Genomic DNA, 23,697 nt, shown 5'->3' on the forward strand with positions numbered 1-23,697 from the left:
GTGTGCTGATGATGTGGTTATATTTGATGGAGAATAGCCAAGAGACCGTTTCATGCTATTATTCGCAAATTCATTGCCCTAACATAGTCCCCTCCTCTTCCTCTGTTCTGGAGAAAAAAATTGACGTCAGTGCTGCCTCCTTTGCATATAGTCAATATTATGAATTTTTATCATTTCAGAGTGGACAGACATCCAGTGCTACTGTGGTAACATGATATTTCCAGATAAGCTGTGCCTCTGGTTGGAATTCTGGGAAGAAACATAAGGGTGGTTGGTGTATTTGGGGATATGTGTGTGTGTGTGTGTGTGTGTGTGTATGTATATTTATATAATATACATGTATATTAAAATGTATACATTTATATGTATTATACATATATAATCTATTTATATGTATTATACATATGTATATATGTATTTATATAATTATAAATTACACATATATTATACATACACATATTAATATACATGTTATATATATATATTTTTTTTTTTTTTCCAGAAGACTAGATTTGATGAAGAGAGCAGTTGTCACATTTGGGTAAAAGTCTCATCATCAGGGCAAATAACAGGTGGGAATGTATCTAGAGAATCAACATACAATGAGCAAAAGTGAAGCTTTTCCTAGACTTGACCCTCATCAAGTGTCCTCTGTCCCCACTCTCTTCTGAAGAAGGAAAGGTAGGGCTGTCTTTTTTTCTTCCTGATTGTAGAACTGACCCAAAATATTAGACCTTCAAAAGTACTCTCATTCTATGCACTTGAACACATAAAATTTTATAATTTTTACATCATTTTATTATTGTGGTTCTACGGAATTTTCTGCTTCTTCCTGATTGTAAGATTGTTAATGTTAACCTATTCATTTTACAGAGATTTAAGACCTAGCATTGAATTGTATGACAATGTTTCATAATTTTTTGGTGATCTATATAACAAACCACTTTTTTCACACTTTTTTTTTTTTTTTTTTTTTGAGACAGAGTTTTGCTCTTGTTGCCTAGGCTGGAGTGCAGTGGTGCAATCTCGGCTCACTGCAACCTCCGCCTCCCAGGTTCAAGCAATTCTCATGCCTCAGCCTCCCAAGTAGCTGGGATTACAGGGGCTCGCCACCACGTCCAGCTAATTTTTGTATTTTTAGTAGAGACAGGGTTTTGCAATTTGGGCCAGGCTGGTCTTGAACTCCTGACCTCGTGTGATCCTCTCGTCTCGGCCTCCCATAGTGCTGGCTGGGATCCCAAAGTGCTGGCTGGAATTACCGGCATGAGCCAAGTTGCCCAGCCTATCACACTTTTTTATTGTTGTACTAACTTAAATTTTTTTTGCCAAATATAATCACTTTTTTATTCTAACATTAGCAGGAACAGGAACATCACTGGCAAGAGTGGGAACAATATAGAGAAAGGAGGAAGTGCCACACTCTTAAATAACCAGGTCTCCCATGAACTCACAGCAAGAATGTATTCATTACCATGGGGATGGTGCTAAGCCCTCCATGAGGCCCCCATGATCCAATCACCTCCCACCAGGCCCCACCTCCAACACTGGGGATTACATTTCAACATGAGATTTGGGCAGGACAAAAATCCCAACTATTTCAAGGATTCTAGTTAATATTGTATTGTATACTGGGAATTTGCTAAAAAAGAAGATTTTAAATGCACTTACCACCACCACCCCCCCCACACACAGTAACTATATGATACAGTGGATGTATTAATTTACTTGGCTGTAGTAATCATTTTACCATGTAAGTGTGTATCAAAACATCATAGTATGTATATCTTAAATATGTACAATAAAAAAGAAAAAAAAAGTCCCACTCTCAGTATAAAAAGTTCTATAAAACAAAACTAAAATTGGAGTGGTCTTGACAGTGGAGTCTGGGAACTTGAAAAATGAGACTTCAGTAAAATCAACTACTATTCCTCTGAAGGCCACAAAACTATTGCACAGGACATTACTACAGCTCACAATTTTTAGTAATCATGAGAGCAAATATTTATTATGTTCCAGACACTAAATCGATACATTACATTTAGAGACACTTAGTTTTACACAGTGATCTTAATAGTTAGGTACAGTCTTAAATCCCAATTTATATTTCAGGAAAAAGAAACTGAGAAAGTATTCATCATGATTAGAAAACAAGAGACAAGGTTTGAGCTCAAATACTCTAGACATAAAATCTTCACTCTGAATACACATATTGCTCATATTTTCCTCTCCTTGATTCCTTGATGTACCTGGGGTATCCTGAGCAACACACTGACATACCCTCCAAGAATCTTTAGTTGATGTTAGTGGTGGTCCTGGGGGTGGTTCCTATGGACTACCTAGGTAGCATGGATGGTGGCTAACAGGCTTTGGGCCTCTTCACATCAGTGATAAAGCGAAACACGGACAAATGGGAAGGCAAGGATGTTATACCCATACTGCTTTGTCTTTAGGAGGGATTAGGTAACTTTCTCTGAAAATATGAAAAAGAATAAATGAATAAATAAGCATCTCTCATAACTCAAGCCAAATACACTGTACATCTCAAGGATGAGTAAAAGTTCTAAAGAAGGGAAGCCACAAGGAAACAATGGTCTGAATGTTGCAGATGAGTCAGTTGCAGGAGATAAGTCAAGACAAAGGGTTGTAGGTGAAGAAATGAGAAAATTCAAGAGCTTGGGGGGCATAGAGTCATGGGAGCTGGACAGTTCCAAGGATTGAAATATGGATAAACAGGCTGAGAAAAGCAACATTTAGAGAACTTGTAAATGAGGGAGCCATAGCTTGTGACATTGAAAAATGAGACAATGCCTGCTTCATAGTCTAGGAAGACTCCAACACGGCAGGGAGGCACAGCCATGGAGAGAGTCAAAACCTCGGGATCAGAGGACAAAGACTCCTCAAAGACACTATACTTACATTTATTCTGTAACCCTATAACCCAGTAGCCAAATAGAGGTCTGTATTTGGAGGAAAGATTTTGATGATTTCCACGTCTTCTAACGACATACTTTATATTGCGGGAATATGCTCTACAGTATACCCCCAGGATCCAGGCAGTTTTCTGGGACACATCCACTTCCCAGTAATGTTTCCCAGAGGAGAAATATTGGGATCCCAAGACACCATAATTATAACACTGAAAAGGCCAAATTGGCACAGCTATCACTTGTCTCTGATCTTCTGAAAGGACAAGATTCAAATTTAGGTTGACTGAATTCAGTGTGACATCCACTGCAAGAAAAAAAAAAATATATGTATGTATATGAATATAATCATCTATGTGATATATATGATTAGGTGACAGATACGGAGTAGGTTTATCTAGTGACATTGTGATGAAGGAACTTGGGAAGTGACTGAAAAACTTGCGTTGATGAATTGGAGAGGTAAAACACTGGAGAAATGTGTTTAGCAAATGTTTTGGGAGGTGCTGAGAACGCATGAGGCTAAGATCAGAAGATATCATTGAAACCATAAACTTCTGAAAGGTAATTGGAAAACAGTTATTTAAAGACTGTAACTTTTTCTTACCCCAGTAGCACCGGAGAGCTGTCAGTTCTGAAATAATAAAAGATTCAGTGATGCTGATTAGAAACAAAGGAGTAAGCACTGATACCTATCTATTCTTTAGAGTAGGGACAGGGGAAGGGAATACCATGAAGCTGTGAGCTAGTGAATTAAAAGATAAACCGGAGACCTAGCTATTTTTCCTTACATATAAATGCATCCTCTTCATCACAGAATATTCCTTATTCTCTGACCTCCCTCCTCTCTTCTGTCCTCAATTTTAAGTTATCCCACCTAGATAGTTTATTATCTGACACCACAACAATCCCACATCCACAGTCTTTGCCTGCTTCTCCTCACCTCTAAACATTTGCAGCATCCTACTCAGATCTGGAGCATGGAATACAGTCTTCAGTTTCTTGGAAACCGTTTTTGGCTTTTTCAGCCTCCAGATCTCACTCCTAGGGATGAAAAAAATTTTTTGACCCCCACATCTCTCATCCTGTGTCCATCCCTCCCACATCACTGGTTTCATCTCCTTCACATCACTGATGCACTTGAACCCTTCTCCCTGAGCCTGAGGAGGGGGAGAAGGGAGAGCCAGACCCTGGATCCAGAAGAAATGTGACTGTGTCTATTTTCCCTCTTATCCTCTGGGTGACCTTGAGAAGGTCTTCATTTCTTGAAAGCACAGTTTCTTTCTTAAAAATGAAATAATTAAACTCTCCTTTGATATCTAATGGAAATAATAAAATACTGGATAAAATAATAGATAGGAAAAGACTTTGCTACCTGTAGAAATGGTGTGTGATATGTGGAAAACTCACTGCATCTCAGTGGGTCTTCTGGGAGGGGCCAGAGATGTAGTATTCTAAACTGTAGATCCTGACTGTGATATGGGGCTCTGTGGGGAAATCCTGTGAGCCTATGCCTGAGTTCAAAGCCTGAACTCCAGTGGAATGGCCCATATTTGAGATTTCAGATTCCTGGGAAGCACAAACACTTGGCAAAGGAGAAGTTATGACAACCTAATTAAAAATGGTTAGAATTTTATGTCTTTGTAAGAAACTTGATGTTTCCAAGTGGGTTGGCAATGGTAGACACAAGGAACAAGGACTACACTTTTCCATAGGAGCTTCTAAAGTGTGTGAATAGGCAGAGATTAATTATCATCACCAGAGTCACAGCTACTGTCCTGAGGCTTGAGTTTACTTTTGGAAATCTAAAGAGAACCTTGCATAATGATCCGGTACCTTCTATTTCTAAGTAAGCAAAGTAAATATAAAGGAGCTGTCTCCATGCCCTATTTTAGAATTTGACAAGGCCCTCCATGTGTATGACAAATACATATAAAACAAAAGATCCAAGGCTGGATGCAGGGACAGAGGATGAATTAAACGAGTGAAGTCACTGAAGTCTGACAGTAAAAGCTCTCATCCTTAATATACTTTTTGGCTGTAGCTCTGAACTTCAACCACTGAATTTACTACCATAGGATCGAGTCCATTAATAGTTATGGAACACTCAAATACTCATCGGGGACCAGCAATTTAAGATAACGATACATCCACATTTTACTACTCTGGGAGATTTTTTTATTCCAATTGACCAGCAAATAACTCTAATAGCTACAAACACTTCTTTATAACTCACAAGCACCACTCCTGGCCACCCATACGCACCATTTCATGATTCCACTCATGTCCTAGAAAGAAAAGAGAAAACATGAGTCAAAGTGTATAAAGACTGGTGTAAGACCAATGAAAGAAAGAAGAACAGTAGAAAAAAAAATGGAAAAATCAGAAGTGAGTTATATGAAAATGTCAACAAAATTGGCAAACATTTAGCTAGTCACACCAAGAAAAAAATCAGGAATGAAAGATGGGATATTACTACTGACCTTATGGAAATTAAAAGGATTATAAAATGATGAAGAACTGTATGCCAACAAATTAGATAATGAAACAGACAAATTCCTAGAAATACAGAAACTATCAATACTCATTAAAGAACGCACAGAAAATATGTATAGGCCTAAAACATGTTAAGAGATTAACATGGAATTCAAAGACTTCCTACGGAGAAAAGGCCTCACCCAGATGGCTTCACTGGCGAATTCTGCTAAAGGTTTAAAAAGAAATAATATCAAAACTTCATAAATTATTGCAAAAATATAGAAGAGCAGGGAACACTTCCTAATTGATTACATGAGGCTCATCCTACCCTGATAAAAGAAGCCTGATAAAAGAACCAAAGACATCACAAGAAAAGAAAACCATAGGCCAATATCTTTTATAAATATAAATACAAAATTCTTCAACAAAAATACAAGAAAATCGAATCGGCAATCCAGCAAAAAGATTATACCTGATGGCCAAGTAGAATTTATCCCAGAAATGCAAGGTTGGTTCAACATAAAAAAAATCAATTGATGTAATATACCATATTAATAAAATAAAGGATAAAAACCACATGATGATCTCAATAGACCTGAAAAAAAAGCATTCAGCAAAATTCAGCACACTTTCATAAAAAAAAAAAAAAAAAAAAAAAAAACAGGAATGGTAACAAACTTGGAGTAGAAGAGAGGTCCCTCAGCCTGATAAAACACATCTATGAAAAACCTACAGCTAATATCATACTTTGTGGTGAAAAACTGAATGCTTTTTCCCAAAGATCAGAAAAGACAAGGATGTTTGCTCTCACTACTTCTATTTAACATAGTATTGGAGGTTCTAGTCAGGGCAGTTAGTCACAGAAAACAAATAAAAGGCTCTATGTTGGCAGTTAGATAGAATGAATAAGATTTAGTATTTGATACCACAACAGGGTGACTGTAGTCAACAATAATTTATTATGCATTTAAAATAATTAAAATAGTATAATCTGAATGTTGGTAACACAAAGAAATGATAAATGCTTGAGGTGATGGATACATCATTTACTCTGATGTACTGATGTAATTATTATGCATTGTATACCTGTGCCAAAATCTATGTACCCTATAAATATGTATACTTATTAAGTACCAATAAAAAATGATTTTTAAAAAAGCTTCTATATTGGAAAGAAATAGTAAATCTATCTATTTTTACAGATGATATGGTCTTATGTACAGACAGAAAAGTCCTGTTCTATCCACTGCCTATAGGTAACCTCTTCCAATCTTTTTTTTTGTTTTGAAATAGAGTCTCACTCTGTCACCCAGGCTGGAGTGCAGTGGTGCAACCTCGGCTCACTGCAACCTCCACCTCCCCAGTTCAAGCGATTCTCCTGCCTCAGCCTCCCAAGTACCTGGGACTACAGGCACGTGCCACCATGCCCGGATAATTTTTTGTATTTTTAGTAGAGACGGGGTTTCACTGTGTTAGCCAAGATGGTCTTGATCTCCTGACCTCATGATCTGCCCGCCTCGGTCTCCCAAAGTGCTGGGATTACAGGTGTGAGCCACCGCGCCCGGCCTCCAATCTTAATTTTAGCTCACACATAGGTGCTGTTTTTTTGTCAACCTTTACATATCTAATCATTGTCTTTTGTCTGTAATCATGTTTCTATAATACTGTGGCAGGTCAGGTTTCCATTAGCAACCAGAACAATCAGTTTCCCTTAACCCTTTACTATAATTTTGATGAATGCTTAAGTTAAACATTAAAGAACTGGAAAAGCTGGTGCCTGAGTACCAGGGCTGAAATGCGAAAGCAAACCCTTTAAAGACCCTGCCTGGGTTTTCTCATACCCTAAAGTCTGATCGAATAATAAAAGCATTCTTACACATACAACTTGTATCAGGGCCCATTTAAGATTAAGAAAGTTTCCAAGACTCTAGAGAAAGCTTTCTAAACCCCAGACCCTAGTTAAAGATAGATATAGATTGAATGAAACGCTCCTGCTTGTAGGTGCACTCCCACGTGAAGGCATAGAGCTTAAAATGTATATAAGCACCAGAAAAAAAAACTTGTAACTCTGAGTTGGTCTGATAAGTTACTCTGACCTTCTCCCTGTAGCCAGTTGCAAAAATAAACTCCCTTCTTTTCCAAGTCAGTCTGCATCTCATTGGACTGTGGTGAAAAAAAGCAGCTAGACTTCATTCTGTACAGGTACAATACTACATTCCACAAAGAAGAAAAAACGGGCACCAGTAACTAAGAATATCTAAAACATAAGCTATTCACCAACCATATTATTTCCTTTCTTATGGCGTACTGTCAAAATGGTATCAATATTCACTCAGTCCCTGTCCCAGACACTAAAACATTTTATCAAGCCAGTCCATCCTTAACTTGTTAGTCATCTGCATTCCCCCATCATCACCACTATGGGTTAATTTGTTTTGAGCAAGATGTACCAATATATTTGGCTTTACTCTTTCATGACACCAGCTGGTGTACAACCAAATAAATGGTTTTGCTCTCTATATTAGTATAGTTTTGTTGTTCAACAACTAAAATTGCCTTAACTGGGAAGAAAGTAAGGGTTGTGGCCAGAGAGGTATTACTTTAGTCACAGATGGCTCTGGAAGCTCAAACCTCTGTCACAATTCTGGCCTCTCTGTGCCTATTAATTCTCATGTCTTCCCTATATTTTGACTGTATTCTCAGATTTTAGTTGATAGCAACTTGAATCTCTTTATTTGAATTATCTTCACTGATATTATTTTCTGCTAAAAAGGACAACTTCCCTTCACTGCAATGACAGTACAATTGTGTCACCCACAAGCATTCAGGATTGGGTCAGATGTCCAACCTAAAATAATCACTGTGTGGCTGGTAGGGATGTAAGGATTGGATACGCTGATTTACATATAATTAACTCATTCATCCTTGATAGTGCTGATTTTCTCAGGTCTAAACAAGTACAAGGATGGAAATAGACATGCTAGTCTTTCTTCCAAGAGTAATTCCAGGTGTTATTACCAGAAAAACGGGGAATGGATATTGACGAGACAAAAATAATGAGTACCATATAGCCCAAACCCTAGCATTGTGCAATAGACCCTTATAAGAAACCTGCAGGACAAATATTCTATGATTCCACTTATATGAGGTACTTAGAATAGGCAAAGTCATAGAGACAGAAAGTAGAATAGTGGTTATCAAAGTAGAACAGTGGTGACCAAAGGGAATGGGGAGCTGTTTTTTAATGGGTACAGTTTCAGTTTGGGATGGCGAAAAAGTCCAGAGAGGGATCACACTAATGGTTGCACAACAATGTGAATGTACTAAATGCCATTGAATTGAATGTGCCCCCTGAATCCAAAATTTTTTTTTTTTTTTTTTTTTTGAGACGGAGTCTCGCTCTGCCACCCAGGCTGGAGTGCAGTGGCGCGATCTCGGCTCACTGCAAGCTCCGCCTCCCGGGTTCACGCCATTCTCCTGTCTCAGCCTCTCTGAGTAGCTGGGACTACAGGCGCCCGCCACCACGCCCGGCTAATTTTTTTTTTTTTTTTGTATTTTTAGTAGAGACGGGGTTTCACCATGGTCTCAATCTCCTGACCTCGTGATCCGCCCGCCTCGGCCTCCCAAAGTGCTGGGATTACAAGCGTGAGCCACCGCGCCCGGCCTAAAATTTTAAAAAATCTGAAAAAAAATTTAAATAATAACAACTGCCATCTTCATTCCCTCATTTAGCTACCTACCATTCCATCCTTTCAAAAATAAAAATGGCCAAATATAATAAAACTATTACAGAAAGCATTAAAAATCAAAATATCTCTTTTATAAGGGAAACAACCTAAAATCTCATCTAATTTTTCCATCAATTTTCAAGTTTAGCATTTTTCTGTCTAGATCGTTCTTTGGCAGTAAGTGTTGAATGTAGCTCTTACGCAGTGAACATCAGTCCCTCTAGCAAACAAACAATGGATATATGATAACACCATCCATCCCGATCGCCGTCATGAGAATCCATATAGAAAGAAAGTTGTTACAGGGACTCTCAGGAGATAGGATTGTGGAGGAGAAATACCACAAATACAACAGCATATATCTTTTTTTTTTTTTTTTTTAGACTGAGTCTCGCTCTGTCGCCCAGGCTGGAGTGCAGTGGCACCATCTTGGCTCACTGGAAGCTCCACCTCTTGGGTTCACACCATTCTCCTGCCTCAGCCTCCCGAGTAGCTGAGACTACAGGCAGCCGCCATCATCAGCTAACTTTTTGTATATTATAAAATGCCTGGCTAATTTTTTGTATTTTTAGTAGAGATGGGGTTTCACTGTGTTAGCCAGGATGATCTCGATCTCCTGACCTTGTGAACCACCCGCCTTGGCCTCCCAAAGTGCTGGGATTACAGGCGTGAGCCACCATGCCTGGCCAACAGATTATATCTTAACATATTGGAGAGGAATAGCCAAAGTCCCTACTCAGATAAAATAATAAGTTCCTTAGTTTTCCATTTGCCATTCTTTGAAGCTAACATCTAGAAGTGAAATGTTAATCCCACAGCATTTATAATTTTTGATCTACCAAAATTTTTTTAAATTCCAAGTGACCAAATAGCAACTAAGACTGACTTAAATAGGACAAATGCCTGGACAAATGACATAAACACAGTGTTCTTTTGTGAAGGTGGCGATTCCAAGGGTTGTGAAGAGCTTAAGGAAGAACCATAAAAAAGGGCCTATGGAACCTTTTCGTTTTTGTTTTTACTGAGATGTAGTTCAAATACCATAAGATTTGCCCTTTACAGTGCACAATTTAACAGGTTTTAAAATATTCACAATGTAGTGCAACCATCATTGCACAGTGAATCCAGATCATTTTCATCACTACAAATAGAAATTGTACACTAATTAGCAATTACTTCCTATTAATTCTTCCCCAGAGCCCTGGCAAACACTAATCTAGTTTCTATATTATGGATTTGCTACTTACAGACTTTCATATAAATGTAATCATACAAAAAAGAACTTTGTGTTTGCCTTCCTTCAATTATAATGTTTTCAAGGTGCATCCATGTCATAGCATGTATTATTAATTCATTATTTTTCATAGCTAAACAATATTGTTTGGATATAACACATTTTGCTTATCCATTCATCAGTTAAGGAGATTTGAGTTGTTTTTATTTATAAACAATACTGCTGTGAACTTTCACATATAAGTTTATGCACAGATAAATGTATTCAGTTCTTCTAGGTATATAGGTAGGAATGGAATGGCTAGGCCGCATGAGAACTCTCTTTACGTTTCTGAGCAACTGCCAAGCAGTTTTTCCTAAGTAGCTTTACTGTTTTACATCTCTACTAGCAATTCAAGAAGGTTTCAATTTCTTCACATCTTCCCAAACACTTGGTAGTCTCCATCTTTTTTTATTATAGCCATACTAATGAGTGTAAAATATGTTTAGGAACCTCTATTCCAGAGTAATCTTAAATTTAAACAAAAAAAGAAGACAAAAGGAAAAAGGAATTTAAAAAAAGCTGGGATATAAGCACCAGAGTCAAAGGAAACAATTCAACAAATGAAAATCAGTTACTCTCCTGCTTCCTTCCAAATCTTAAAAAGGAAATATTTGGAAATTCCTCAAAGAAAGGAAAGCACTGTCTGTCTATATATTTGTCCATCTCTCTCCCCAAAAGGCTCAATATTCTATCACTTTATGTTTAAAAAAAATTAACAGGGGGCTGGGCGCGGTGGCTCAGGCCTGTAATCCTAGCATTTTGGGAGGCCGAGGCAGGCGGATCACAAGGTCAGGAGATCGAGACCATACTGGCTAGCACAGTGAAATCCCTTCTCTACTAAAAATACAAGAAAAATTAGCCAGGTGTGGTGCCGGGCGCCCTAGTCCCAGCTACTCCGGAGGCTGGGCAGGAGAATGGCGTGAACCTGGGAGGCGGAGCTTGCAGTGAGCCGAGATCGCACAACTGCACTCCAGCCTGGGCGACAGAGTGAGACTCCGTCTCAAAAAAACAAACAAACAAAAACAAACAAACAAACAAAAAACTTAAATAGAACACATTTCTTAAATGTGTATGCTCTTAAACCTGAAAATGCATGTGTTTACCTGTGACGAATCCGAGTAAAGAGAAGTCTGATGAATGCCTGACACTAGGTCACATATAACAGGGGCCTAGAGACTATAACTAGATATCGTGGATCTTCTCTGCAAGGTAAAATGTATTCCCTTACTTCATAAATTAATAAAAATGTCATTCATGTCCATGACATCTAGAATGGATGACAAGGCGGCACTGCAAGGCCAAAGAAACCCCTTAGTGTCACCACCAGGATGAGAACGCAAGGACACAGGAGGGAACTGTGTTCCCAGAATCTCAGATTGAGCGAACCTTCTTACCTGCAGCAGCTCCATTGTTGACCACTGACTCCGACACTCCACATCTGAGATGAGCTCTCTCACCAACTGCTTCTGCTGAACTAGCTCACCCTCAGCCTCTGCAAACTTATCCAGCGTCTTCTTTTCCTCTTCTTCCAATCTTTGCAGCTCTCTCTGCTCCTCACTATTTAGGATGCTTCTAAGCCGATCAAATTCTGTTTGTATCCTTTGTCTCTCAGTTTGTACCTGATACTGAAGGATGAACAAGAAAGAGATGTAGTAAGTTTGTCAGGCTAAGGGCCTATTGTGCAAGGGGATGTGTGTGTGTGTGTGTGTGTGTGTGTGTGTATTATCTGTATATATATATTTGTATTATCTGTATATAGATTTTTTCTTTCAGGGAGTTCAAATCAGCAAGGGAGTAGAAGCAATAGAAGTACTTTTTTTTTTTTTTTTTGAGATGGAGTCTCGCTCTGTCACCCAGGCTGGAGTGCAGTGACGCAATCTTGGCTCACTGCAAGCTCCGCCTCCCGGGTTCACGCCATTCTCCTGCCTCAGCCTCTCCGAGTAGCTGGGACTACAGGCGCCCGCCACCACGCCCGGCTAATTTTTTGTATTTTTAGTAGAGACGGGGTTTCACCGTGGTCTCGATCTCCTGACCTCGTGATCCGCCCGCCTCGGCCTCCCAAAGTGCTGGGATTACAAGCGTGAGCCACCGCGCCCGGCCGCAATAGAGGTACTTGGAGGGAAGCTATTTTTTCCTACTATTTTCCTTTCAGTACTTACCAAAACAAAAAGACTCAAACTGTCTTATCTAGGCCAACCCTGAGACAATATGTAAAACATAAGGCTTAGCTTCTAGATAGCTTTCCTGGATATTCATGACTGCCTGCCTTACCACACTCCTAATTTGAATCTTGAGGAAAACCATAGTCCTTTATGTAGTGTCTTCCACCGGAAGTAGTAGAGCCCCATTGGAAAAGAGCAATGGAACACAGTATTTGCTAGCCTTCCTCATCATAGAGTCTATCTTTGTGCTCAGTTCCAGGTATGTGTGTGTAATTGTAACATGTCCACTTTCTAGCCTCCACCCCCAACAGGGACAGGACAGAGAGGAGAACTAATCAAATGGCTTCAGGACTCATGCAATGTCAAGGAATAAAAAGGACGAGGCCTCCTTGGATTAAGGTCCTGTAGAGATTCCTGTCTCATAAATCCTTCAGAATCTCCTCTTGCCTTCCAGGAAGTTTTCTCTTCTCTGATGTCAGCTTCCAGCTTCTCAGCTTCCTCCTCCTCCTTCCTCAGCCTCTTGAGGACTGCCTGGAGTTTCTCCTACGAGAAGAGAATCACACTAGAGTCAAGCTATAAGCCTTCTTAGTATCTGGATAGAGGACAAACAGGGAAAAAATCAAGTTGATCCCAGAAAAAAGCAATTTACAGAAACTGTGAAGCTGGTGATTAGAATCTATGACATGGGGAAAAATTTGAGGAGATGAATGTATTGTTTACTCATTGTGATGAAAATCAATACCCCTCAAGAGGAGTAGCCTGATTCTCTCTTTCCTTAGAGTAAGTATTTACCCTGCAGAAAGTCCTTTCCTCTTATCAATGCTCTTTCCTGGTTCAATCCACAATGTTCCTTAGCAATTATCCTGCTTAGAGAAGCAAGAGAGCTAACTTTGGGAAGGAATTGATCACTTACACAATGAAAAAGGAAAAAACAAGACAAAAATCTCTCACTCTTGGCTAAGAGACTGTACTCTAGGATTGTCTGTTATGTAAATGAAAGGAATACACAGGAATGTACCCCAGGCATTGGAAGCTGAGCATAGGGTGAAAGATGTACATGGAGAAGATCACAGGACTCAGAATTATGGTTCCACAAGGGGTAAAGAAGGATGAAAAGGGCTGACTCCTTTTTCAGACTCAGCCCGCCTGCGCCCAGGTGATTAAAAAGCTTTATTGCTCACAAAAAAGAAAAAAAAAAGAAAGAAAGAAAGAAAGAAAAGGCCGAGCATGGTGGCTCATGCCTGTAATCCCAGCACTTTGGGAGGCTGAGGTGGGTGGATCACGAGATTAGGAGTTTAAGACCAGCCTGGCCAAGATGGTAAAATCCCGTCTCTACTAAAACTACAAAAAAAAAAAAAAAAAAAAAAATTAGCCGGGAGCGGTGGCAGGCACCTGTAATCCCAGCTACTTGGGAGGCTGAGGCAGGAAAATCGCTTGAACTCAGAGGGCGGAGGCTGCAGTGAGCCGAGATCACGCCACTGCACTCCAGCCTGGGCGACAGAGTGAGACTCTGTCTCAAAAAAAAAAAAGAAAAAAAAAAGAAGGATGAAAAGGTGAGATTTTCCACCAACTACCATCTTCTGCCCCATCTGCCTCCATCTAGGGCCCTACCTGACATTCCTTGAATACTTCCTCCGTGAGGAATGTGTGGTGACCACGGTGCTCCTGAGACCGCTCACAAAGCCAGCAAATGACTTTCCTATCCTCCTTACAGAAGAGCAGGAGTTTCTCTCCATGATGATCACAGAGATCTCTCTTCTTCCCACTGTCTGGGCTCAACTTGATCTCCTTGAGTCTCTCCACTATGTTGGCCAGATGCTGATTAGCCTGTAGATGTTCAGATGAGTAACTGATACCACACACAGGACAGCTGCTTTTTCCTCCCGGGCTGGTCACTGCCTCCTTGTTGCTCACAGTGATGCAGGCTCGGCAGAGGCTGTGGCCACAGCCTAGACTCAAGGGTTCTGTCAACAGCTCCAGGCAGATGGGACAGGTCACCTCCTTTTGTACGTTAAGCAAGGTTTTTGAAGCCATGGCACTGCTTCCCTGGCTTCTTCTCGTCCTAACTCCTGAGGCTCTCCTCTCTCTTCTGGTTAAAGACCCCTGGATGGCTGAGAAGATTGAAAGGGGATGGTATAAGAATGGTACAAACAAAAAGCATTCTAATTGCACACACATCAAAGACTGGCCAAGACTGCAATATCAAAGAACAAAGAAGATGAGGAAGAGAAACCAAAAATGGCTGAAAGTGGTCTGGGCAAGCTGTTAATGCCTCAAGGCTTTTGCACTTGTTCATTACTCAGCCTAGAATTACCATCCTGTTGCTATTTGCATGACTTTCGTTTATACTTTTTTCAACTTTCTCCTTACATGTTCCTTCATCAGAAGGGCCTGCTAAGACAAACTTAAGTACAGCAAAACCACAAACTCATCATTCAGTGTACATTTGCCATCTTTCTTTTATTATCACTATTTTTTTTTTTTTTTTTGAGACAGAGTCTCGCTCTGTCGCCCAGGCTAGAGTGCAGTGGCGCAATCTCAGCTCACTGCAATCTCCGCTTTGCAGGTTCAAGCTATTCTCCTGCCTCAGCCTCCCCGGTAGCTGGGATTACAGGTGTACGTTACCACACCCGGCTAATTTTTGTACTTTTAGTAGAGACGGGTTTCACTATGTTGGCCAGGCTGGTCTCGAACTCCTGACCTCAGGTGATCCGCCTGCCTCGGCCTCCCAAAGTGCTGGGATTACAGGCATGAGCTACCATGCCCAGCCTATTATCACTATCTAGTTTTAAATGTCCACCTCGTCTTTCTAAAATATAATCTACACATAGATTAGGCACTTTTGTTTTTTTACTGCTATAGTCTCAGTGTTTAGAACACAGAGAAGCACAGTGTTTGATAAATATATATAAAAAAAAACTTCCCTGTCTCTCCATAGACAACTAAAACTTTATCAGTGTTTCATTATTTTCCTTCCGTTATTTGGAAATTCTTCAACAGCTGAACTTTGGAACCCCAGATGTGGTTTCCAGTGAAGAAGTGTTCGCCTCCTAACACATCTACCCACACAAAATCCTCCCACGCCCTCACACACTTTCCAGAGACACCCACAGAAACAGCAATGACCACAATATGGAGATTTCATTACCAGTTACAATTTAAAAATCACTTTGGCCTGTTTGTTCCTCCTTCAAAAATTCTTGAGAAATAAGAGTACTCCCTTTCTTCAGATGAATAAATAAAATTAAATGATTTACAAAGATCACCCAATTCAATAGGTAGAACTGGAGTGAACATAATATCCTCAGAGTTCTCTTTCAGAGGTCTCCATGCTACTCCAGTTATTTACACAAAGAAAAGCAGAGGTAAAGCCTGAAAGAAGTAGATTGGGATCCAGGGTTATGAGAGTGTAGAAATGGAGGAAACCACATAAGTTGGGAATTTCTGGGGGGTCTTGTGTTTGTAGATGGTAGGATTTCATCTTGGCCTGAAGGATATTATAGAGGTTGATAGGAACCCAAGGTGTGTATTTGTTGGCGGAGGGGGTGTAACCAGCTGAATTACACATAGATCACAGATTCATACCAATGTCAGATCACTGAGGAATAGAAATACCAAGGAGATGGCTGTTGGTCATGAGAGAGATGTCCCAATATATAAGGGGAGACCACATTTAGGAGCAATGAAGTTCTGTCTGTGTTAAATCCACATCCACTAATTGAATGCCAATTATTCATGTGTTTATTTTGGAAATTCTCACTGAAGACACATTATCTTCCGTGATTAAAATCCAGGAAATGGATTAAAATCCAAAGTTGAGTATGAACAGATGGTATTAGCCAGAATAAATAGTCACCTAAAGAAGATAGAAGCTAATTACATAATCATTCATAAAGTGTAAAATGGTAGGTGTAAAAAACACCATCATAGAGAGGTACAGGTTTTCAGAAAATCAAATAATTTGCTAAATAGAGAACTATCCAAGATATCTTGCTTGGATAAGTAAGAGTTTAATGAAAGCTGAATAATGAGCAAGGAATACAGAATGAGAAAGAAAACAAATATTTGAGGTAGAAGGAATCATGTAAGTGAATGCCCCGTTCATGGAGGACATAGCGTCATAACATATTTGAAAGTTTTTAAGTGTGTGGCTGGTATTCAAAAAGCCCTAGGCCTTGGCATCACATGAGCCTAGAGGAACCTGGATATGTGACACTTCCTAAATGAAGTAAAAGTGACAGTCTCTTTCCAGTGAATAGGAGGTGGGGGCAGGGATGGGAGGATGCAGGACAAGTTAACAGAGGAAACGGAGAAGCAGATGAGGGTGGGAAGTAGGGTAAGGTAAAGGAAATAAGATTGGAAGTCAGACTAGACATGTGGGGGAAAAAAAGGTTATCATTAGGCTTAAGTCCTTTCTCCTGTAAAAAAGACATCGCCATCACCATCCCCTGGTACGTTATTTTATTTTTATTCTTTTTGGTAAGCACAGACCTCCTTTTCCGTAAGAGGGTTGAGACTCTTGTAACAAAATATTCTCTGTAGGGCCCTGGAAGCTATGCTCGTGGTCTTTACAAGGGAATCAGTCTGTTGATGTAAGATTTACCTAAGCTACGTTAGTTTCACACACATCCACATGGTCTTGTACCACCATAAGAATCCTCACTAAGGCTGGGCGCGGTGGCTCACGCCTGTAATCCCAGCACTTTGGGAGGCCGAGGCAGGCGGATCATGAGGTCAGCAGATTGAGACCATCCTGGCTAACACGGTGAAACCCTGTCTCTACTAAAAACACAAAAAAATTAGCCGGGCGTGGTGGCGGGCGCCTGTAGTCCCAGCTACTCAGGAGGCTGAGGCAGGAGAATGGCGTGAACCCGGGAGGCAGAGCTTGCAGTGAGCCGAGATCGTGCCACTGCACTCCAGCCTGGGCGACAGAGCGAGACTCTGTCTCAAAAAACAAAACAAAAAGAATCCTCACGGAGAGCTCATCTGAAGCAGCCCTGTCTGCATGCTATATCTCCTGTCCCGTATTCCCCCTGTGGAGTTAAGCTGCATGAGTACAAATGGCAAAACAAACCCGCAATTATTGCTTGTGGTCAGCCAGAGGGTGTACCGCAGAGTAGTGGCATGATGATACAATGCCAATTCTCAGAACCTGAGGTCAGTTTAGACAAGAAACTGTGAGGCAAAGGGAAAAAGGGTGGCTCTCAGTAGGCAGTAACATTTTGATACTTGTTCTAGTAGATAGATTTATACCCTCCACAAAAATTGTTCACTTATGTGAATGTGACCTTATTTGAAAATCACATCTTTGTAGGTGTAATCAAGTTAAGATGAGGTCATACTGGATAAAGACAGGCCCTAAATTTAATGACCTGTAGTTTTTTTTTTTTTTTTTTTGAGATGGAGTTTCGCTCTGTCGCCCAGGCTGGAATGCAATGGTACCATCTCAGCTCACTGCAACCCCCGCCTCCTAGGTTCAAGTGATTCTCCTGCCTCAGTCTCCTGAGTAGCTGAGATTACAGGTGTATGCCACCACGCCCAACTAATTTTTAGATTTTAAGTAGAGACGGGGTTTCACCATGTTGGCCAGGCTGGTCTCGAACTCCCGACCTCAGGTGATCCACCTGCCTCGGCCTCCCAAAGTGCTGGGATTACAGGCGTGAGCCACCGCACCCGGCCTTGACTTGTGTTTTTATAAGAGGAGAAGACATACAGACACACAAGAAAGAAAGCCATGTGACAATAGAGGCAGAGATGGGAATAGCACAGATATAAGCCAAAGAATGCCAAGGTTTGCTAGAAACTACCAGAAGCTAAGAGAGAGGAATAGAACCGATTTTCACATAGAGGCTTCTGAAAAATATCAAGTTTGCCACTATCTTGGTTTTGGACTTCTGGACTCCTGAGCTGTGATATAAATTCCTGTTGTCATCTAGTTTGTGATAATTGGTTACAACAGTGCTAGGAAACTAATATAGTTGAACAGGTTTGATAGTGAAAGAAAGATCTGTGATGTGTGAAAACCTAGGAATCTTTCCCACACTTGGCAAAAGGATAAGGTACAATAAAAGCCGTATGGAGATAAACCTAGGCCTCGAGACCTGTCTACTCCTCTAACCATCCATCAAAAGACCTTAAGGAGGAAAAAAGGCTGAAAGTTGGCTGGCAAGTGTCATCCAGCCAATGGTACAGATACTAAAAATCATACAAAAGAGATATATTGGTAGCCCCTGGCTACAATGACCATTGGTCAGACCAGGATCTGATGACTAGTAAGACCAGGAGTTTATATGATATGATAATATTCACCCCTGTTTATGGCTAAAGCTATGAGCCAACCACAGATGTGGGGTTATCTTTTATTCAAATCAGTATCCAACCAATAGTTAGAAATACCAGGGGGCTCCAGGAGAGGAAGTAGTAGAACATGCATTCTGCCACGGGCTGTGACTTCATGTTCACAGTGAGGCTGCATGTTGATGCCAAAGCTGCTGCCACCATAATGGCAAAGAATGAGAAAAGTGCAGAGTAACCAGGGTCCCACGTGTGAGAAATGACCCCACCACTTCCCAATGTGGCTCAAGCCCAGAGCAGTCAGGGAGGTAGAGAAGGGAACATGATCGCCATTGGCCTGACAGAACTCCCAGGTTACTTGGTTACCATAGCTGCCTAAGTCTTCTCCTAACATCTGGACTCCTAACATCTGGATATGATAATGCAAACTTTAAGTCTCTCCGCAGGTAGATAGTAAAATTAGAGTGTCTCTAAGAGTGACTTTTAGGGGGAGGATGTCTTTTGAAGTTTCTAGACAATATCCTAGACACTTCTTCTGGATTCTTGGTCAGAAACTGCCAATAAGGAAAGTAGAGGCTGTTTTGACATCCAGAGGCCCAGAGAGCTCAGAAACATTGTAACATCTCCTCCCCATTCCTCTGTGCACTGAGTTCTTGCTTCAGCTACTCCTTAGAGTCCAGGGCTCAATCTATACCACATTAATGACTCTCTCCCCAAGAGCTGTAGTGTTCTGGTCAATGTATCTCCAAAAAATTATTTTTTAACATAGAATCATTTTCATTAAGCAACCCTTAATGTCTTTTTCTGTCTGTTACTTCATGAGAATATGCTGAAAGAGTTTTTTTTCTTTTTTTTTTCCTTTTTTTTTTTTTTTGACAGAGTGTCGCGCTTTTGCCCCCCCGGTGGGGCGTGGGGGGCGCAATCTCGGCTCACTGCAAGCTCCGCCTCCCGGGTTTATGCCATTCTCCTGCCTCAGCCTCTCCGAGTAGCTGGGACTACAGGCGCCCGCCACCACGCCCGACTAATTTTTTTGTATTTTTAGTAGAGACGGGGTTTCACTGTGGTCTCGATCTCCTGACCTCGTGATCCGCCCGCCTCAGCCTCCCAAAGTGCTGGGATTACAAGCGTGAGCCACCGCGCCCGGCTTGAAAGAGTTTTTTTTCAAATTAGTTTCCAACCACCTCAACTGCCACCACTCTGGTAGAAACCACCTGAATTCAGGAAATTGTTCTTCCACTAGTCTTGCTGATACTATCATTGCCCTTACTTTTTTTTTTTTTGAGACGGAGTTTTGCTCTTGTTACCCAGGTTGGAGTGTGGTGGCATGATCTCGGCTCACTGCAACCTCTGCCTGCTGGGTTCAAGCGATTCTCTTGCCTCAGCCTCCCAAGTAGCTGGGATTACAGGTGCCTGCCACCACGCCCAGCTAATTTTTGTATTTTTAGTAGAGAGAGTGTCACCATGTTGGCCAGGCTGGTCTCAAACTCATGATCCACCTCAGGTGATCCACCCGCCTTGGCCTCCCACAGTGCTGGGATTATAGGCGTGAGCTACTGTGCCCAGCCATCATTGTCCTTCTTCACTCTGTTCTCATCTCTGTTTTACATCAGTAGACAGAGTTGTCACCTTAAAGCAGATGTCAATCACATTGCTCTTCTGTTCAAACCCATGCCATCCAGAGTGAGGCCAGACTTCATAATGGTCCAGTTAGGTCCACATCACACATCCCTTCCCACTGCCTCAATCCTCAGAGCTCACCTTTTTTTTGAGACAGAGTCTTGCTCTTGTCCCTCAGGCTGGAGTACAATGGTGAGATCTTGGCTCACTGCAACCTCCACCTCCTGGGTTCAACTGATTCTCCTGCCTCAGCCTCCCGAGTAGCTGGGACTACAGGCGTCCACCACCATGCCCGGCTAATTTTTGCATTTTTTTAGTAGAGACAGGGTTTCACCACGTTGGCCAGGCTGGTCTTGAACTCCTGATCTCTGGTGATCCTCCCGCTTTGTCTTCCCTAATTGCTGGGCTTACAAGCGTGAGCCACGGTGCCTGGCTAGAGCTCACCTTTTATTCCTCTCCATGCACACTCCCATCTTAACCTTCCGTATCCACACTGTTCTCCTTTTAAGTCCGTGGGAAAAACCATTAAAGCCTTTAACATCCTCGCATTCTTAAGATTCTACTCAAATGTGTTCTTACAATGAAAACTGTTAAAACTTTCATAAAAACTACTTAAAGTTGCAAGGCCTTCATGAGGTCTTTACAGAGTCATTACCCTAATGTAACTTCTTGAAGATGTTACTCCATAGTATTAGTCATCTTCTTGTGTGCTCTATCATTCATTGATATGGTCTATGATCACTTTCTAATTAGAATGTAGGCTTCCATGTATATTTCATATTTATTGAATGTCGAATGGATGCTAATTGCACATTTTTACATTAGCGGCCTGCTTTATAATCAATTTTATCCCGTATGTTGGGTCTTGTGCCTGACTAGACGCCTCTGGGAGACAGTATGTAGGCAGACATGGATTCTACCCAGGAGTAAGGCAGAGACACAAGATGGCAGTTACAGTGAACTCTGAAGGGTGAGAGCAGAGGCCAGAATGGCATGTGTCAGAATATCTGTAACATATCAATCAAGGTGCAAATTGCTGACAAGTGAGCTTAAGATAGGACATACTCTATGTCAAATTCTTAACAAGAAGATTAAATCTGTGGGCTCCTTCTGAGCCCACAATAAACAACTTCTGTTAAGTAATTGTGAGCAAAGAAAAGCAATAAGAAATTGAGATTACCAATCAATGCAAAGGTGTGTCTAAGACGAAGAATGTTGAGGAGCAAGTTCTGAGACAGGTGAAGACGCTGGTGGCACATGGGTTACTGAAGTAAAAGTAAACTGGTATGTTCAGGGATGTGCAAGGAGAGCCCTGAGACGACCTGCAGAAAGACATAGGATAAGAGGGAACAGAGCGGTGTGCAGCAGTCAGATCACTCAACCTGCTATTGTCAGGCAGGCCAAGGACTAAGAATACATGAGGATGGCCACAGAAAGCCCCTTAGTGGTTGCCACGAGGGCAGCGAAAGAACCCGCTTCAACCCCTGGCCATGCTCCCATGGCTCCATTCTATCTGACGCCACATACTAGGAGCTAAGCCCTGCACACTCTTGGAAAACAGAGACCTCCTCTCACCAACTTCTCTTTTGAGGAGGGAGGAGGGGGTGGAAAATAAGAGATCTTCTGTTCATCTCTTTAAGAGAGAGAGAGAAAGAGAGAGAATTCAGTTTCCTTTGCAAGGTAGAAAATAAAAATTATATGATAGGAAGGGAATGGAAATGGATTCAGCCTGGAGAAAAAAAAGACACTCCAGAAAACAAAGGCGGCCTTCTGCCTCTTTAACACTGCTTTCAAGGCTGTCCCTCCCCAGACTCTAGGCTGCTATCAGTGTGCACTCAAAGCAGGAAGCCTGCAAGCTAGCCTTTGCTCCCCACAGAGCAGGGGAGCCTTGGGGCCATAAATCAAATTCCCCTAACTTCATTGAGAACTTTTCTCCTGGAGTCTCATACCCTCTACCCCCCACAAAACTCCCCACACACCTTCAGACCTACAGAAATCTCGGCTCCTGGTTGAAGAGGTGCAGAAAAGCCAGGGTGGGTGTGGTCAGGATTCATTCAACAAATGAGGTTCCTCTGTGTGAAGAAGTCCCTCCCTCCTGAGGAGGAACTGCCTGAGAAATGAAAGTGAAATTTTTGGGGCTGTCAGGAAGAGAAAAGGGGAAGGAGCGGCTAGGTGAACTGAGCTGTGTAGTCCTTTAGAGCCTCTGGACAGAAGGTAATGCTCTTACTCCAGTGATTCTCGAGGGCAGAAAGGATTTGCACTAGACGGCACATTTGGCAATGTCTGAAGAGATATTTGGTTTTTTGTTTGTTTGTTTGTTTGTTTTTGAGACAGTCTTGCTCTGTCACCCAGGCTGGAGTGCAGTGGTGCGATCTCGGCTCACTGCAAGCTCCGCCTCCTGGGTTCACGCCATTCTCCTGCCTCAGCCTCTCCGAGTAGCTGGGACTACAGGCGCCCGCCACCACGCCCGGCTAATTTTTTGTATTTTTAGTAGAGACGGGGTTTCACCGTGGTCTCGATTTCCTGACCTCGTGATCCGCCCGCCTCGGCCTTCCAAAGTGCTGGGATTACAAGCGTGAGCCACCGCGCCCGGCCTAGATATTTGGTTATTAACTAGGGGGATGCTACTGGCATCTTAGTGGGTACAGGTCACAGATGCTGCTAAGCATTCTACAATGCACGGGACAGCTCCCACAACAAAGAGTGATCCATTCCAAAACATCAATAGTGCTGTGTTTGAAAAGCCCTGTTTTAACCTTCCCTGCTTCCCAGGCCAGTTAAACACTCAACTCCCCTTCTCCTACCACTTTCATGGTTGCATCAGTCAATTTGAATTATTCTTTGGATCCAAGGATCCACTTGCGTGCTACCTACCAAAGTACCACGTCACCCCCTAGGAGATGGAGGATGGGTGGCGGAGAGGTGGATGGTGCTGAGAAAAGTTGGCTATAAAGGACCTGGGGAACTTTTGAGAGTGTTGGGAATGTTCTAAATCTTTAAAAGGGGTAAAACTTTTTCAAAACTCATCAAAGTGTGCACAGTAAATGGGTACATATTATTGCACATAACATATACGTCAGTAACATTATTTTAAAATGAAAAGTCTTCCAGGTAATTTTTACGTGAATCTGAGGCTGAGAACCACTAGTTGTAAGTAGTAAATCAGGAGTTTTGTGCCCTGAACAGAAAGGGCTGCTTTGAAACTGAGGTAACCTTGA

General features: G+C 41.6%; 1 protein-coding gene across 2 annotated transcripts; it reads right to left on the bottom strand.

Annotated features, from left to right (window-relative positions):
* Nucleotides 1–1,976: 1,976 nt before the first annotated feature.
* TRIM34 (tripartite motif containing 34) lies at nt 1,977–22,518 on the bottom strand. Of its 2 annotated transcripts, none has more exons than XM_032166788.2 (8): nt 22,459–22,518; nt 14,180–14,679; nt 13,016–13,111; nt 11,801–12,031; nt 5,190–5,212; nt 3,868–3,968; nt 3,532–3,558; nt 1,977–3,231 (listed from the first exon to the last, which is right to left on the bottom strand). In XM_032166788.2, the coding sequence occupies exons 2-8, from the start codon at nt 14,600–14,602 to the stop codon at nt 2,666–2,668; spliced, it is 1,467 nt and encodes a 488-aa protein (XP_032022679.2). In that variant the 5' UTR covers nt 14,603–14,679; nt 22,459–22,518; the 3' UTR covers nt 1,977–2,665. The 2 variants fall into 2 exon arrangements, with proteins under 2 accessions (XP_032022679.2, XP_032022680.1); XM_032166789.2 differs by lacking the exon at nt 22,459–22,518 and adding an exon at nt 21,660–21,698 and having other exon boundaries at nt 2,001–3,231.
* Nucleotides 22,519–23,697: the final 1,179 nt, after the last annotated feature.

This window comes from Hylobates moloch, unplaced genomic scaffold, assembly GCF_009828535.3.
Source record: "Hylobates moloch isolate HMO894 unplaced genomic scaffold, HMol_V3 SCAFFOLD_11, whole genome shotgun sequence".
In the NCBI taxonomy this organism is placed as follows: Eukaryota; Metazoa; Chordata; class Mammalia; order Primates; family Hylobatidae; genus Hylobates; species Hylobates moloch.